Here is a 16,230-nt window from a genome sequence, read left to right as displayed (position 1 = left end):
GGATGACAGGGGACCCACTGCACCAGGTTTATGCAGTACTGGAGACTGAATCCGGGCTTCCTGATGCTAGGCCAGCACTGTATCAACTGAGCTACATCCCCAGCCCTCAGAGCAGTTTTTATTTTTGTTTTTTTGAAAACGTCTCTTAAGTCAACAATCTTTACTTTGGCCTTAATGAGTATTTATTGCACCCAGAGCCAAAGAACAGAATCTAAACAGCCTTCAAGTGTCTCAATTTAAACACACAGAGAGGACAACCCTAAACAGAGCACTTTCAAATGTGTTTAAACGCACCACCTTTCACTAATATATTTCTTTACCGGTATACTTTACTTTCAAAGCCGCCTGCCTTTTCCGGGAGTGGTAGGTGGGGCACACCTGTCATCCTAGCACTTGGGAAAGCGGGGCTGAGATGATTACAAACCTCAGGCCAGCCAGCCTGGTGACCTGCGTTAGACCCCAGAACCTAGAGAGGAGGTAAGAACACATTCCTGTAGGACGCCCTCTGACCTCTACCGCACGCCCACATACACGCTCACAAAGAAATGTAAGACAAAACTTTAAAGTATTTGCCAGACATAGAGAATCGCGGTTCCCTAGCATATGAATTATATATGAATTATATAGCACATGCTGGTGCCTCGGTGTGGATCAGAAAGTGGGACCACATTCCTCCAATTAAATGGAGACAGAGGGCTGTATTTTATCATACGGGCCTGTATTGTGCAATACATACACATCAGACAGTGTTGCCTAGTCAGTATATGTACTTCCTATATTGAAAAAGATTTTAGATGGCCTCACAAAGCAAGTATTCAGGGAGTCCTGCAGCTGGCAGGCCGGGTGGTATGGCAGAACTGGCAAGCTCCAGGTTTAATGAAACACTCTGTCTGCAAACCAGCTGATGTCAACCTCTGGTCCCCAGGGGCACACGCAGAGGGTATGGGGATGAGGACACGAATGCACCCAGCCTCTTATTCCTCACTCGTGGCTACACTAAGAGAGTAGCACTCGGGGGAGCAGAGGCAGGATGACTTCTGTGTGAGCTTCAGGACAGCTGGGGCCACACAGAGACTGTCTCAGAATCCCTTCACTCCTCACTCACTCACTCTCTCACTCACACTCAAACTCACTCACTCACACTCATTCACGCACGCACACACTCATTCAGTCACATACACACATGCCTACTCACACACTCACAGACACATTCACACGATTCACATGAACGCAACATACATTCATACACACTCACACTTTCACACACAGAGACACGCGCGCACACACACACACACACACAGTGTCTTCATCTCTGTGTGTTCACGTTATAGATATAGATACTCACACGGTAGGGAACAGCAAATGCCAACCCATGAGCTAAATAGACGCTCGGCAGTTAAGAGCACTGGCTACACTGCCAGAGGATGCAGGTTCAAGTCCCAGCACCCACACAGTGGCTCACAACAGGGGATCCAGTGCCCTATTTGAACCTCCATGAGCACCAGGCACGTCCGTGGTTAACACACATATATGCAGGCAAAATACATTATAAAATATAAATGGGCATTCTGCATTAAAAACTTTAATCTTTCTCTTGGAAATTGTACTTGGAAACGCTGGGCCTGGACTTCCCAGTGGTCACACTCTCTCGAGTATACTCCAGAAACCTCCCTGCCACCACCTATGGCTGTGCACGACAGAGTGCCGAGAATGGGTCCCTGTAAGCTCTCATCTGTATGTATGAGGTCACCGATCCAGGAAGGTAGGAGGCGGGAGGAACGAAGAGCACAGACACAGAAAGCAGAGCGCCAAGATGGACACCACCCCTGGGGTTCTGCAAAAAGGCAAAGCCCTGCAGACTCCATGACAGTCCTTCCTCAGGGTAAGAGTAATCCCAAAAAGACACAGGTAAAGGTTAAAGAAGGCTCCTGGGTTGGCGTCGGCTGCTCTCTACCGTGTGACTCATGCTTTTTTTTTTTTTTTTAATTATTTTTTCATTCCAGGTTTTGTCAATAGACAAAGCCAATAGGAGAAGGCAGAATCCACATATTCCTAGGAGACTCAGGGAGGGTTTTCTAATCAGGGCAGCACAGACGGCTGTGGAGTATGAGCTCCCACCTGTGCTTGCCTGCGCATGGTCAAGCCAATGAACATCCCAGGATGGAGATGGGGAGAGGCTCCCAAGCTCACCCACCCTAGCTGAGGAGCTACTGCCAGCCCCGAAGCTGCTGGACAAGGAAGGAAGGAGAAGCAGTTTTCTGTGGTCACCGGGTTCACCACACTCCGATAGAAGGCCTCACACTGATGAGCATATACGGGGGCGCAAACTGGGTTTGGTGGATTTTATTTAGTTATAAGCTTTTAAAGACTGAAGTGAGGACAGGGAGGAGGAGGAGGTGGATCTGAGGCGTTTGGAAGGGGAGTGAGGAGCATGTACAAAATTCTCAGCGTTAAAAATAAGAACTGACATTTAAAAAATTTGTATTTGACATATAATCACTCTCGCAGGTAATTAGTTATTATTGGAACCTATAAAGTGATCAAAAAAATAACTGTGTAAGAGTGGGGAAATTATTTTACATGGTATGGCCGCTGATCATATCTCACTACCACTATGATTTAAAGGCTTCTTTATAGTTTATTCAAAACACTCAGTCATCAATAATGTAACCGTGGGTCAGTAACATGGCTGGGCAGGTGCAGGTGCTTGCCTGGCAACCTGAGTTTAACCCTGCAACCCACAAGGCAGAAGAAACCCCTCTCAGTCTCTGTGGCACACGTGACTCCCCAGTAATAAAAGTTTACATGGTAAGTGTAACCATGACTTCTTTTTCACCCTCTGTTTACCATCTTTAATTAATTTCAAACTTGTTTTTATGTGTGTGTGCATGTGTGCACATGTGCAGTGTTTGTGAGTGTGAGCACAGGTGTACCACAGCATGCTCATGGAGGTCCAAGGACAGCTTGCAGGAGTCGATTCTCAGAGGCTGAGTTCAGATTATCAGGTTTGATTGACGAGTGCTTTTGCCTGCTGAGCCATCTTGCTGGCCCTTTCTTAAAGGAAGGCTTTTATTAACAGACTTTAGTTACACAGAGCACATGGATTTCATTAGGACATGTTCATGTTGTTACATACATGTACGTAATGTACTTTGCTCACGCTCACCCACTGTCCTCCTTACATTCCTGTGAGCCCCCTTCCACTTTCCAATCAGCTACCTCTCTGTTTTTAACCTCTTTTAGGGTAATGCCCTTTTTCTGAAAAAGCCCCATGTGATATGGACAGAGGAGGACAACTCCTGCCCCATCTGACTCGCTGGCTGTCAATCGAACCCGTTTCAATGTTTTCAAGATTATGTTACTCCTGTGCAGAAAGTGTCCCAGCTGTAACTGGTAAGAGACCTGTCCTGTTCTGGAAGGGAGCATGAAAACCTGAAGGGAAAGCTTGTCCCACACAGGTGAGGCTCCCAAGTCACTACTCACTCTTGACTCCAGGGGAGTCAGTAGGCTGGCTAGCCTACAAGTCCCTAAAAGACACTGTTGTCCTACAGGAAAATCCATAGATTTAGGAGCCTGCCACGCAGTTTCCAAAGTGAAAGTGACACTGAGACCAGAAGGCCACCACGAAAGAGGGAAGGTGTCTAAGGGAGAGAAGGAAGGAGAGGGGCTGGGTGCTCTGTAAGCCAATCAGAGCCTGGCTTGTCTTGCAGACCTCACACACTGGTAGGCTTTTTTTTTTTTTTTTTTTTTTTTTTTTTTTTTTTTTTTTTTAATACCACACTCCTTTCTAAACCAAATTTGAGAGGCAACCCCGGCATCTACAGCAGCCGTGAGCATAGCTGCAAGAATGGGGCTCTCAAGAACACACAGCTACTCCTGTGGACCCCCCAAACTCAAACATCCTCAGTCACAGGCTCTGCGGAACAGTGCTAAAAACCACTGCCATGGAAAGTCAAACTCAAAGATTGGCCCTGAAATCTGTCAGGTAGGCATAAATAACACTGCTGTCATAATCATCACATGTAAACTAACCCAATAGTAGCCTCTAATCCCAGCACTGAGGAGGCAGAGGCAGGCGGATCTCTGAGTTCAAGGCCAGCCTGGTCTACAGAACGAGTTACAGGACAGCCAAGGCAACATGGAGAAACCTTGTCTAGAAAAATAAAAACAGGGGTTGGGGATTTAGCTCAGTGGTAGAGCGCTTGCCTAGGAAGTGCAAGGCCCTGGGTTCGGTCCCCAGCTCCGAAAAAAAGAACCAAAATAATAATAATAATAATAATAATAATAATAATAATAATAATAAAAACAAACACAACAACAACAAAACCCACTAAAGCCACAAACCAATTTTGATAGCATTTCTGAACTAGATACACATATTGAACCATTTATATGAAAATCAGTGAACAAAAGAACTAATTTCTCCGTGGCAAAAGTCTGAAGACGTAACTACCTGTTCCCAGGCCTCTTTAACGCAGAAAACAAGATGCCCTTTTTACTAAATCTCTTATTTCTGTCATCTTGGATATTTTGCGACAGACAAAATGTGTAAAATTTGAAGAATAGAAGCAGCTAAAAATTTAAAACTCTTAAGCCATTTGACTTCCTCCAATTCCCTAAAAGGAAGAAGAGGTTGTGTATTTCTAAAGAAGCTTGATTCCCTCTGACTCAGGTGTCCACAAGGCACCGTGTCAAAGAGCCCAGGCGACAAGGCATCGCTGTCAATCAAAGAGAGAGGGAGGGAAAGGCTGGCTGGAACTGGAAGGCAGATGAGTTATAGGTCCAGATTTCTTTTCTATCCTTCAATAATTAAGAAAGAAATGGGAAAGATGTTTTCTCTTCACAAAGAATGAGGATAACTGCACTTCATGGGGGAAAGCCTTCAGTACAGAGGAACTCTTTCCCAATCTTTCAACCACTTACAAAAAATCTGTAGTTTGTGGCCCCACACCCACAGGAGCTGGTGTGTCGGCTGCACAGTTCAAGGAAGTGTATGCCACAGAGATCATACATTCCAACACACTGAGCAAGCACACACGTGCCTCCTGAGCTGCCCCAAACCTCAGCTGGCGAGGGACACTGGGGCTAGCACACACACTAGGCCGGCAACCCAGATTTCCTCAAAAATGCAAAGGGAAGGCAGGCAGAGAGAGAGGAAGCCTCAGTGCAGGGGCTTAAAGAAAGAAACTTTGTGAGCAGATCAGTCTCACCAGGAGTTTTCAATTGTCAAGGAAAGAAAGGTTACAGAGTTCCTCGGCCCTGGCTGCTCTAGAAACACCAACCACACAACTCTTGTGTTCTGGAATTCCAGAGAACACAGCTGCACCGCAGGCTTTAGCCACCCAGTGCCCTGTTTCTGTGGCATCTCTTCCCCTTTTCTCCCTCCTTTCTTTCTTAATCAATGAAAGGACTAAACGCTTTCTGTGTTAATCTTTCATCATCGACATCTGACAAAGACAAACACAAGCGCTGCACTTCAGAACTCTGCCCATACAATATGAAGAAAAACATCCATTTTTCAAAGTAAGGTTGTTAACATCAGAGACAAAAAACTAAAGAAAAAGGTTCCAAGAGAGACAAAAATCCCACACGGTGGCTGCATTTCCACCATTTCATTCAATGGCGGCTGATAGGAAACTACCTGCACGTACACAGGAAAGTCATTCAGTTTTTTGCTTCATTTCTCAAAGAGAAAAGGCTAAAAGAAGATATGTATTAAAAATGTATTTTCTAAGTCAGGTGTGTGGTGCATGCCTTTAATGCCAGGCAGGCTCTGAGTTCAAGGCTAGCCTGATCTACAAAGTAAGTCCAGGACAACCAGGGCTCACCGAGAAAGCCTGCCTTGAAAAACCACAAACACAACACGAACACACGCGCGCGCGCGCACACACACACACACACACACACACACACACACACACACACACCAAGTATCTTCTGATCCATTCAGGATCTTGACTGAGGAAAGAAGTCATCCTTTACAATGTAACACATTTTGTAATGTTACCTTACAGTTAAAATGTATCACCTTCACTGTTAGGCTTGTGAGACAGCTGTCCAGCCTGTTCTGCTGCAGGATGTACATGACACAGCACAGCAACAGGACAACCCGGAAGAGAGCCGCTGAGGATCCAGTATTGATGGTATCACAGAAGCCAGAGACCTCAAACCAGACCAGTGACTCATTGCAACGAACAAACATCTGGAAGTGAAGACGTGTGGACAGAGAGCTATACCGTGGGACACACTGTGACATACTACAGCATCCATGATGACCTGTTTTCTGTGCTTGTATTTTTTATTTTGGGGGGAGATTACAAGGGTTGGGGAGGATGAGTCAGAGTGGGGTGCATGTTGTAAAATTCACAAAGAATCAATAAAAAGTTAATTTAAAAAGTGTACCACCTCCCTCTATAGAAGAAAATGGGTTTCATCATGTTACTAAAGGAAAACAGCCACAAATGCCCAAGATCCAGCTACCACTCAGTAATTATTAGTTACTCTCTTCCTGCCCTATCTTCTGAGTCACAACTGCACAGAAAATGACACATCGAGCCCTGACCCATACAACTTGAAGACACACATAAGGGGTTGGAAATAACCCTTCACTTACTTCTTTTTCTTGGTAACTCCACCCTCTGTCCCACCACTACTACCATGAGAGTCCACAAAAGTCAAAGGAAACCCAACGGTGAGTTCAGAAAACCACTACAGTTCAGAGACGAAGGGTGCTTCACACGCACTCAGTTGCTGAGTGATTACGTCACTAAGAACTTGACTCCATTGATGGCGGACCTCCATTCATACTCCCAGCAGAGGTAAAAGACCTTCATGCAAAAAATGAAGCAGAAGAAGGCAGACTGGCAGCTCCCACCAAGGAAACAAGTCAAAACACAGCACTGCCTCCTACAAGGCCAAGCCTTGAGGAGCCCTCCAGGTGAATTCTTCACTTTACCGAAAGGGATACAATGTCGACCAGAACCAAAGTCAGTGCCTAATTTGTGTGCCTCACATATTGAAAGAACTGTCCTATTTCGGTTTTATGACTTACTGGGACAGACAGGGTCTCTCTATGTAGCCCTGGCTGCCCTTAAATTTCCTATGCAAACCAGGCTGGCCTGGGATCAAAGGTGTGTGTGCGCCACTGTCCCCAGTGAGGAAGGTCCTTCTTAGCACTGTCTCATTTCTTAATACAAAGAATCCAACCACTAAAAAAACAAAACAGCATAAACAGCATCCAAACAAAACCACCAAACACCTCCCTGGATAAATGCCCCACTCACACTGTCCACGGCAAGCAGAGAGAAAGCCGGACCAATGCTGCTTTTAAAATGACTTGCTTGCCTATGCCTTTAATCCCAGCACTCAGAGGCAGAGGTGGGTGGATCTCCATGAGTTTGAGGCCAGCCTGATGTACAAAGTGAGTTCCAGGAAAGCCAGGGCTGGTACACATAGAAACCCTGCCTTGAAAAACAAATAACAAAAACAACAACAACAAAAAATGAATAATAAAATTTTGTGCCTATTTCTAACTATTTTTCCTATAAAAATAGTGTAGTGAAGAAGAACAGATCATTTGGACCAGGGTAAGAATGAGGGAGTTGGAAGTTTGAGCATTTGACAAACAAGTTCTATCCCTCCTGAGGGGATCTGGGCCTTCTGACACAGCTGATTCGGGACCTCTTGCCTGGGTTCTTCCCTGCTACTGAATGTACTTATCTACCTTAGACAAATTACTCCATTTCTCTAAGACTAAGTTTTCTCAGATGAGAAAAGAACTCGTCCCCCCGCCCTTTTCAAATCTTACTTAGAAAAAGTAAATTTTCTGTCAGCGAGGCCATAATAGCTTTATTACTAATATGAACTTAGGATGCAGCCACAGGAGCTATGCCTCACCACAACCATCTCTGATGCTGTGTTCATAGCGGAAAACCTTTAAAAATTGTAAAGCCAATTCACACTTCCACATGTATTAAATACATACACGACAGTGAGAAAAATGGCAACCGTCCCTCAGGTTGCAACAGTTCTCTGCACACGTGTTTCTATTTGCTAGGTAAAGCACTGAACAAAATGCCCACTTTAAGAGACCAGGCAAACTAAGTGTTTGCACTTTAGGAAATAAAAACATGAGAGACATAAACAATTAGAAGATGCGAGAGTAAGCAAACCCCACAACTCAAGGATACAAAATTATTACTTGGGGGGTGGAGGTGGGAATGGGGGATGGGCGGGGCGTCATTGCTTCAGACAGCGATGTCTAACCATGGACTTAGTTAGGGACAGCTTATGGACATGACGGTCCTTTAACAGAGACACACTCCTTTCTGAGCTACGTATCCAGTGTCAACATGCCACCCAACTCTGCCATAGATTAATGACACATTATTACAATATTTTTTGTCTTCTTCGACAGTAAAAGCAACAGAACCTAAGGTTTTCTGTAATAAAAAAAATAATTTCCCCTATTTTGTGTGAGGCAACCAGACTAAAATCCATAATCAAAACATGAAAAGTAAAAACCTTAAAAATAATTCAGAACACTCTGCAATTTGCTGCCCAAAATAAAACCCATACCATGCACGCCACCAAGCGAAAATTATAAGTCTGTAAGCATCAAGTCAGATTATAAAGCAAAGACTAAAAATGCTTTAATGAAATAAACAGAGGGGGGATTGTCTTTACTGGTAGATATGTGCTGTTGGCTTGCTTTTATGTGTTCATTAACATTGTCTAATATTCCCCCAAACTAATTTGTACTTCCCAGTGACTGTAAAAAAATAAAACCGGACCAATCCTTTACTTAGGCATGCCTTCTTAAACACAACTCTTCTGCTGTCCCTCAAATTAAGAAGTCAGACATAGTTTTTGAGATATTATGCTTTTGACTAGAAGTTTCAAAGCACAACTTCTTTTAAAGTTAGTTTTCAGCCAAGGCTGAACAGTATCTTAAAAAACAAAAACAAAACACACTCAAGATGTTTAAATACATTCTTTAAAATTATATCTTAAAATCTATAATTTTCCAGGCAGCTTCCAATTCTACACCTCTTTTAATAAAAACTGATAAATAATTGGTTGTGGAAAAATAACAAAACATCCTCCCAAGTACAGCATTTCTAAGTGAACACTCGCATTCAGCAACACACACTCTGTAAGCTGGACACAGTATGTGTGCCTACGACCCCAGCATTCAGGAGGCTCAGGCAAAGAGGTTTACAGGTTCAGGAACAGCTGGGGCTGCACAGAGAGACTCTGTATCTTAAAAAGAAGAGTGAGTGAGTGAGTGAGTGTAAGGGACAGCAAAGCCTTCATGGAATTGAATTTGAGAGAAACCTAAGAAGGTAGTTTGCACTGTAGTCTTCTGAGCAATGTGCTCCTTGAAAACGCTGCAGATTTCCTTGCCCTGACTGGCAGGAGTGATGGCCCCTGTAAGAGTTTAGGCATCACTCTGGGAAGATGGCATTATGTGTGCCTTCTTCCTTTGTGAGTTCCAGTCATCTAGTGATTTTCATTAGCTTTGTCTGGACTAAAACTCAGAGTAACGGGTGCTCAATTAAAGATCTCCTCTTTGGGCTGGAGAGATGGCTCAGCGGTTAAGAGCACCCGACTGCTCTTCCAGAGGTTATGAGTTCAATTCCCAGCAACCACATGGTGGCTCACAACCATCTGTAAAGAGATCCGATGCCCTCTTCTGGTGTATCTGAGGACAGCTACAGTGTGTACTTATATATAATAAATAAATAAATCTTTAAAAAAAAAAAAAAAAAAAAAAGATCTCCTCTTTGTCTTGCTACTTGATCTGTGCAAAACTAGTGCCCCCCACAGAATGCACAGAGCGCTGAATCAGAGGGATGACAGCTCAGTAACGACTGACCAACTGTTCCTCTACAGCGCTGCATTATGGAAGTGATTCGTTGTAGATGGCAGATATTTAGAAAATACTGAACATTTATAAATAGTTCTAAAAGAAAAAAAAATTTTTACTGTTTTTCTGTCTTGTGATAAATTTGCCCTGGTCCCTGTTCTTTTAAACACAACACAGAATCGTTAACATTCCTCTTCAACACACTAAGAAACTTAGAGCAACCTGCACGTGCGCACATACACACACACACACACACACACACACACACATATTTAAAATAGAAATAATTTTCACATGTAGTTAGTTTTGAATCTTCTAATCTTTTAAATGTATCTTAAAAGGTAAAATCATTCCTTAAAAAAAAAAAATACTTCAGACCATGATATATAAAAGGCTTTTTCCAAATATTAATTTCCCCTCATCTATGAAATGACAACCTCACACATATGGTCATTTTATTCTCTATAGTTACAAACAAATATTGTTATTATTATAAAAAACAATGTAGCAAATGGACTATGTATCAATTCTCTTTTAGAATTAAAGTTTAAGTATTTAAATACTACATTGTTATCTAAATATGGAATAATTTTTTCTTTACCATTTCTATTCCAACCCTAACACATTTCTAGAGATCAGGAAAATGTGTGCTCTCTAGAAAATAAAAAGTTCCTTTTTTAAAAATGTGCTACTGCAATTTCAAAACTAAATCTAAGGGACTTTACAGTTTGATATCATGTGACGTTGTATTAATCTATCCAAATATGTAATTAAGTCCTGCCATTACTTTCTAATTCAACAAGGTCTTGAAATAGACAGCTACTAAAGAAGATTTAAAACTAATAAAATCTTTTCTGTTTCTAGAAAATTAAAAATTAATGCAGAAAAAGCCTTTGTTACAGGGAGGGTTGGAAGTAGGGTGGTTTTGGGGGGGTTGGTATTTAATTCAGCTATACACAATGTGGTACATACAAGCAAAATACAATTGGGATACTGTTTTCTTTAGCATTCCTATAGGAGCTCAAATTCATTTGCATTGGAGAGAAGACAATTACTGATTTTTACCTCATGAAAGACAGATTCACAGCTTTCCCTGCACCTCCTCAGAGAATCTAACTGTCCCAGTAGAACCTTTCTACCACTGTTCACTACTTCCTAGAAGTGGGCAGATCCTGCCTGCTTTTTTAAGTTCTCTTTCTCACAGAATCATTCAACTTTAGGGACAAAAGCACATTCAAGTTAGCATGTCTTAGATCAACACGGCTTATGCAGTGTGTGTACCAGTGTACATACATGACGTTTTAAGTGCACTTTCAGTGGTACCCAAAGTAAAATTTCCATCAAGTTCCCATAAGTTTTAACAGCACTTTTAAAGTTATCAATTTTTTCCCTCTTAAAATCTTTGACCTACAGGTACTATATGAATACAGAAAAAAATACTTGTATTCAGCAGACTGAAACCAAGCAGAATGTAAGCGGAACAAATGAAGGACATGCCTTACCGTACTATTGTACTATTTGCACTCACAACGGATGAAACATATGTAGCAAAAAGAATAAGAATTTTCTACTCCAGAGTGACTGAGAAGCAGTGGTGTCTAGAATGTCTACTTTGTAGCCACTGGGTCTAATCTGTCTACTTTGTAGCCACTGGTAGAAAGTGATGCTCTGTGATTTAACTGAAGCCCCAGTGGTAAGCAAACACTACGCCAATAATTCCACAAAGACTAAAGCATCTTACAAACTGTCATTAGCTTTAAAAAAAGTATTTGGGATATAGATATTAAAATAGCTCCCTAAAAAAAAAAAATCAAAGAACCAAGCACAATAGGAAAAAGTTTAGCACTCAATTGTTGAATCATTTTTTCAAGGAGGCAATCAAGAATGACTTGTTTCCCTCCAGTTCTATAAAACCCAAAAAAACCACATATAGAACTGACCCATAGTTCACAAATTTACTTCCAACTTCTCAATTTGCATCGAAAAACACAACAAAAGAACAACAACACCAACCAAAAAAAAAAAAAAAAAACCCATCACTGTATAACATGAAAGCTTGGTCTTAAATGTCAAAGTACTTCTGGTTTTTTTTTGGGGGGGGGGAGTGTTTGTTTTGTTTTTGTTGTTTTCTTAAGACACAGGCATAGTTGTACCCAGAATTATGGAGAATTTACTGATGTCTCATCCCAGAGGGCTGACTTCAGCTAACCAATTTCAACCAGTTTAACCTTCTCCCCCTTAGCTTGCACTGAAAGTAAGTAACTTGCATATTTAAAAAAAAATTAGAGAGGTGGACGGGGGAGAGAAGAGAGTATGTTGGGGCCACTCTCTCTAGCAGGCTACCCATGCATTTGGTATGTTAACTGTCTTCAGGTGGAGTCAATCACACAGCCTGCTCTCAGATTTCCTCCAAGTTATTTCTTAGTGTCAACATGTTCAAAGAAATCGTTTATTCCTAGGACTATAGAAGCCCTAGACCGTTTATTTAATTTATGCTAAAACTTGTGACATGACTACTCTTGAGCTCACATAAGCAGAATTACATTACACTTCAGCCAAAAAAGCAAACAAGCCCTACATTTAAAAACAAAAACAAAGCCAGAGTGGTATTTTTGTTGATAAGCTTTAGATGATCACGATGACTTTAAATAAACTAGTACTTCACTTATTTTGAAAATTAAATGATAGACACTTCGTCATGGAATAATGGGGACATCAAATAACCTCAGTTAAATGTTAGTGACTTTTGTTAGTTTCAATCTCCAAACAAATTCACGAGAGCAAGACAGCCAAGAAAAATGAAATATTTCTAGATGCATAATGCCTTAAGGATTCTCAGGGGTTCTAAAATTATTCATCAAATCTTCAACTCTTTACAATCGACTGGTTTAAACTTACAGTAAGTAGCATCTCAGAAAACATTCCCTTACACATCCCAACTTAAAATAACAGCATAATATATAAGCATAATAACAGCAAAATATATAAGCATAAAAACTTTACAGAGAGCCAGAACTTTCAACATAAGAATCCATTCAGTATAATAGCCCAGACTACAAATCATAATCCTTAACTTTTCAAAACCAAAACAAGCAGCCGTTTTCTAACAATCATTTCCAAACAGATTCTGTGACATTACGATGTATGTAGAAGTGTGCACATGCACACGATGTTTTTTAAAAACCCTCCAACACATCCACGTATTTATAAAAGTAATTTCTTTTAAAATGTTCTCAAACCTGAGCATCTACCTCAGACTAAGAAGGTGGAAAAAAAAAATCTGACTTAGCCTCCCAGATTCAGATACTTAATGAAGAACGGTAAAGAAATAACGTTAGATAATGGGATTTAAAAAAAAAAAAAAAAACTACGTTAGGACACGTGGTGGGTGGGGGTAGAAAAAATAAAGGCTCCCAATTTAAAGTTCACAATGAGCTTTAAACAAAGATGTTCTCCTTCATTCTTTCTTAGAGAAGCACTGGGGAAACCCAACCCCCACAAAGCCTGTTACTCCTTCATTAACAATAGCTAACTATCGACTTCACCGCGACATTTGTTTATCCCCCAGCGTCTCTCAAAAGCAACAGTAACAACAAAGTGCTCGGAAGCCAAACCCAGCGCTTCAGTTATTAAAGTCTGGCTTCCCCCTGAATCCAATACAAACAGGCTACTTCTTTAGAATACTGTGCAAAAAAACCCTCCTTATTTACTAAATTATGTTATAATTCATCACTAAACTATGCAAAAGAGTAATTAATCGCGTGGTTTAGTTAAGCAATTCAGCTGACACAGTAAATATTTACTCTTAGCATCTCACAGGAAGTTTGCTATTGTGCTGGGGTTAGGGGTGGTAGTGGGGAGTTGAAAGGCAATTTCTGATAAACAACTTAATCGGTCACAGCCAACTGAATCTACCTAGTGTTCTCCATCCCGACCCCTAATTAGGCACCAAACAGTTTGCAAGCACAGAAAACACCTTCTAGAATGAAAGTAAACTAATAAATAATAACAATAATAACTTTCTACGCTATGCATCGCCACTGACGAAACCACCAAAAGCCCCTTTAAAAACCATATAGACAGTTTTTTTTTTTTTTAAAGCTGAGCGTATTCTTTTAGTTAGGCGTACGGAAGACCAATCACAGAAGGGGTAAAGAAAAAAAGAAACTAGGCAAAATATATTTACCTTAGCTTTTTAGAGACTGAGTAATCAACTTCCATGATTTTCCCATGCAACTCCACTTTACCTTTAAAACAGAAATTTAAAGCACTCAGAACCTCCCAGAGTCAAATCCGCGGGGGTCAAGGAGGGGCACGCACACTACTCCACGCTCGGGCTCCGCCTTCTGGAGCCTTCAAGGGGTCCTCCACCCGGCCGCAGCTGGGCGAACTTAGCGCCAACTGTGATAAAAAGTGGGCGCCCCGGGTGGCGGGCGAGGAGGGAAGGGCGCAAGCCGGGTTCCGACCCCAGGTATAGCTGTGGGTGGCATTACCGGAAAAACACATTTAATAAAGAGCGGCGCCAATTTGAAAAGATGAGCTCATTTGAAACTCAAGCTGCAGGGTGGCGCGCCTCGGTCTCTCCGGCCCCCAGCACCCCATCCCGCCACCCTGGGACCCCGAGGCTCCTGGGTGCTCTCCCCCTGCCCTCCCTGCCAGCAGTCTCGGGGACACGCGCAGGAGTCCCAGGCTCTGCGGCCGCCTGCTTTGGGATGACCCCCCCCCCCCAAGGTCTCGCCAGCTCGCCCCGCCTCAAAGGTTTCTCAAGGAAGGGGGTTCCCTTGCGGGTCGGGGGTCTCAGGCCCCCGGGAGCGTGGCCCGCCGCGTGCGTGTGCGGGATGCGAGCTGGGAGCGCGCGCGCGGGCGAGTGTGTCGCGCTCCGACTCCGGTCTGGGCTCCAGCGCGCTCGCGGGCCCCCCGGTCGCCTCTTTCCCGGTTCTCAGCCCGGGCCCCCACCGAGTTGAGACAGGGTACCTCGTAAAAAGGTGCTTCTGGCCGAGCAGGAGGCGGGGAGACGGGAGGCGGAAAGCCCCCAGCCCCGAGTTCTTCTCAATAAAATCGGACAAAAAATTCAGGGAAAAATAGGAGCGCTTCCGAGACCAGAGAGAGGGAACTGAGCTTCGGGAAAAGGACCGAGGGAGGTGTGCGGTCCGACAAGGGCCGGGTGGGAGAAACCCTAAGACCTCGAAGGGTTCAGTCGATTTAGTCGAGGAGATGCCGAAAGTGGGGGGCCAGAAGACAAGAGGGGGTCTCCAAAGGAGTGCGACTTGGGAGACGACAGAGGGCGAGAGGTCTTTGGCACGAGGCATGGGAAGAAGGAAGGTCTGGCTAGGAGGAGAGGAGATGCTGGATTTGGGGGTTCCCTGGCAAAGGGGGTGCTAGAAGGGTCGAAAGAAGAAAAACGGGGGACTCTGCAAAGGTGGGGGCGGGGGAAGCTCCGGAGAGCAGCTGGGCACTTCGGGGGCGCTCCTAGGGAGCCAGCGAGCCTGGGGACCCTCAGAGGGGCACAGGGTCGCCCCGACTCTGAGGCCCGAGGGTCTCTTAGCCCCCGCAGTGGGGGCAGGGCAGACGGCCATTCCGGAGCCAGCCCGCCGCGAGAGTCGCGGGGCTGGTGCGTGAAAGTGAGCGTGTGGGCTTCGGGAGTCGCGGCGGGCGCGGCCCATGGGGCTCGGCCTCCCTGCTGCCGCTGTCCCGAGCCGGCGAGGCGCGGCGAGGGCAACGCGAGTGCTCACCCGAGAGGGTCTCGATGGCGCGGATGGCCCAGTTCTGGTCGGGGTAGTCCACGAAGGCGTAGCCGGACTTGAGTAGGACCTGTCCCGCCAGGGGCAGCTTCCTGTCCCCGAAGAGCTGCCGGAGGTCGTCCGCAGTGACGGCGGGGCTCAGGTTCCCGATGTACAGCTTGTTCATCATCCGCGTCTTCCCGAGAGCCCGCGGCTCCCCCGGCCCGGCACCCGGCGCTCCCGCCGCCTCCGCTGCCCTCCTCTCTCCTCCTGCGCCCGCCCCCGCCCCCACCCTCGCCCTCAGCCTGGCTCCCCCCACCGCGGCCGGCCCGGCCCGCCCGGGGGCAGAGGCGGAGGCGGGGACTCGGCGCGGCTGCCTCCTCCGGGCAGAGTCCCGGGCGGGCGTGCGGACAAAGCGCTCGCTCTGCCTCCCGGTGCCGGGGCGGCGGCGGCGGGCGGACGCACCCCGCGCGCCTGAGAGTTGGAGCGGCGTGTGCACCGCCGAGAGTGCGCGCCCTGCCCGTCCCGCGCCGCGCGCTCCGAGGGCTCGGCGCTCCCAGGCTGCGCGCCCAGCGGGCGGAAGCGGCGGCGGCCCGAGCGAGGCCGGGAGCGGCGGAGCGAGACGGCGCGCGGAAAGTGAAG

The 16,230-nt window shown here is 45.0% G+C and overlaps 1 protein-coding gene across 2 annotated transcripts in view; it reads right to left on the bottom strand.

Annotated features, from left to right (window-relative positions):
* Igf2bp2 (insulin-like growth factor 2 mRNA binding protein 2) overlaps nt 1-15,857 on the bottom strand; it is a 99,986-nt gene extending 84,129 nt beyond the window's left edge. For both annotated transcript variants that reach the window (NM_001270598.1, NM_001270599.1), the window contains exons 1-2: nt 15,601-15,857; nt 14,055-14,115 (exon numbers count right to left, since the gene is read on the bottom strand). In NM_001270598.1, the coding sequence (NP_001257527.1) occupies nt 14,055-14,115; nt 15,601-15,778 (239 nt within the window). In that variant the 5' untranslated portion in view covers nt 15,779-15,857. The remainder of the gene's footprint in view (nt 1-14,054; nt 14,116-15,600) is intronic.
* Nucleotides 15,858-16,230: the final 373 nt, after the last annotated feature.

Source organism: Rattus norvegicus, chromosome 11, assembly GCF_036323735.1.
Source record: "Rattus norvegicus strain BN/NHsdMcwi chromosome 11, GRCr8, whole genome shotgun sequence".
NCBI classification, from domain to species: domain Eukaryota; kingdom Metazoa; phylum Chordata; class Mammalia; order Rodentia; family Muridae; genus Rattus; species Rattus norvegicus.
This window is presented reverse-complemented; position numbering and strand designations above follow the sequence as displayed.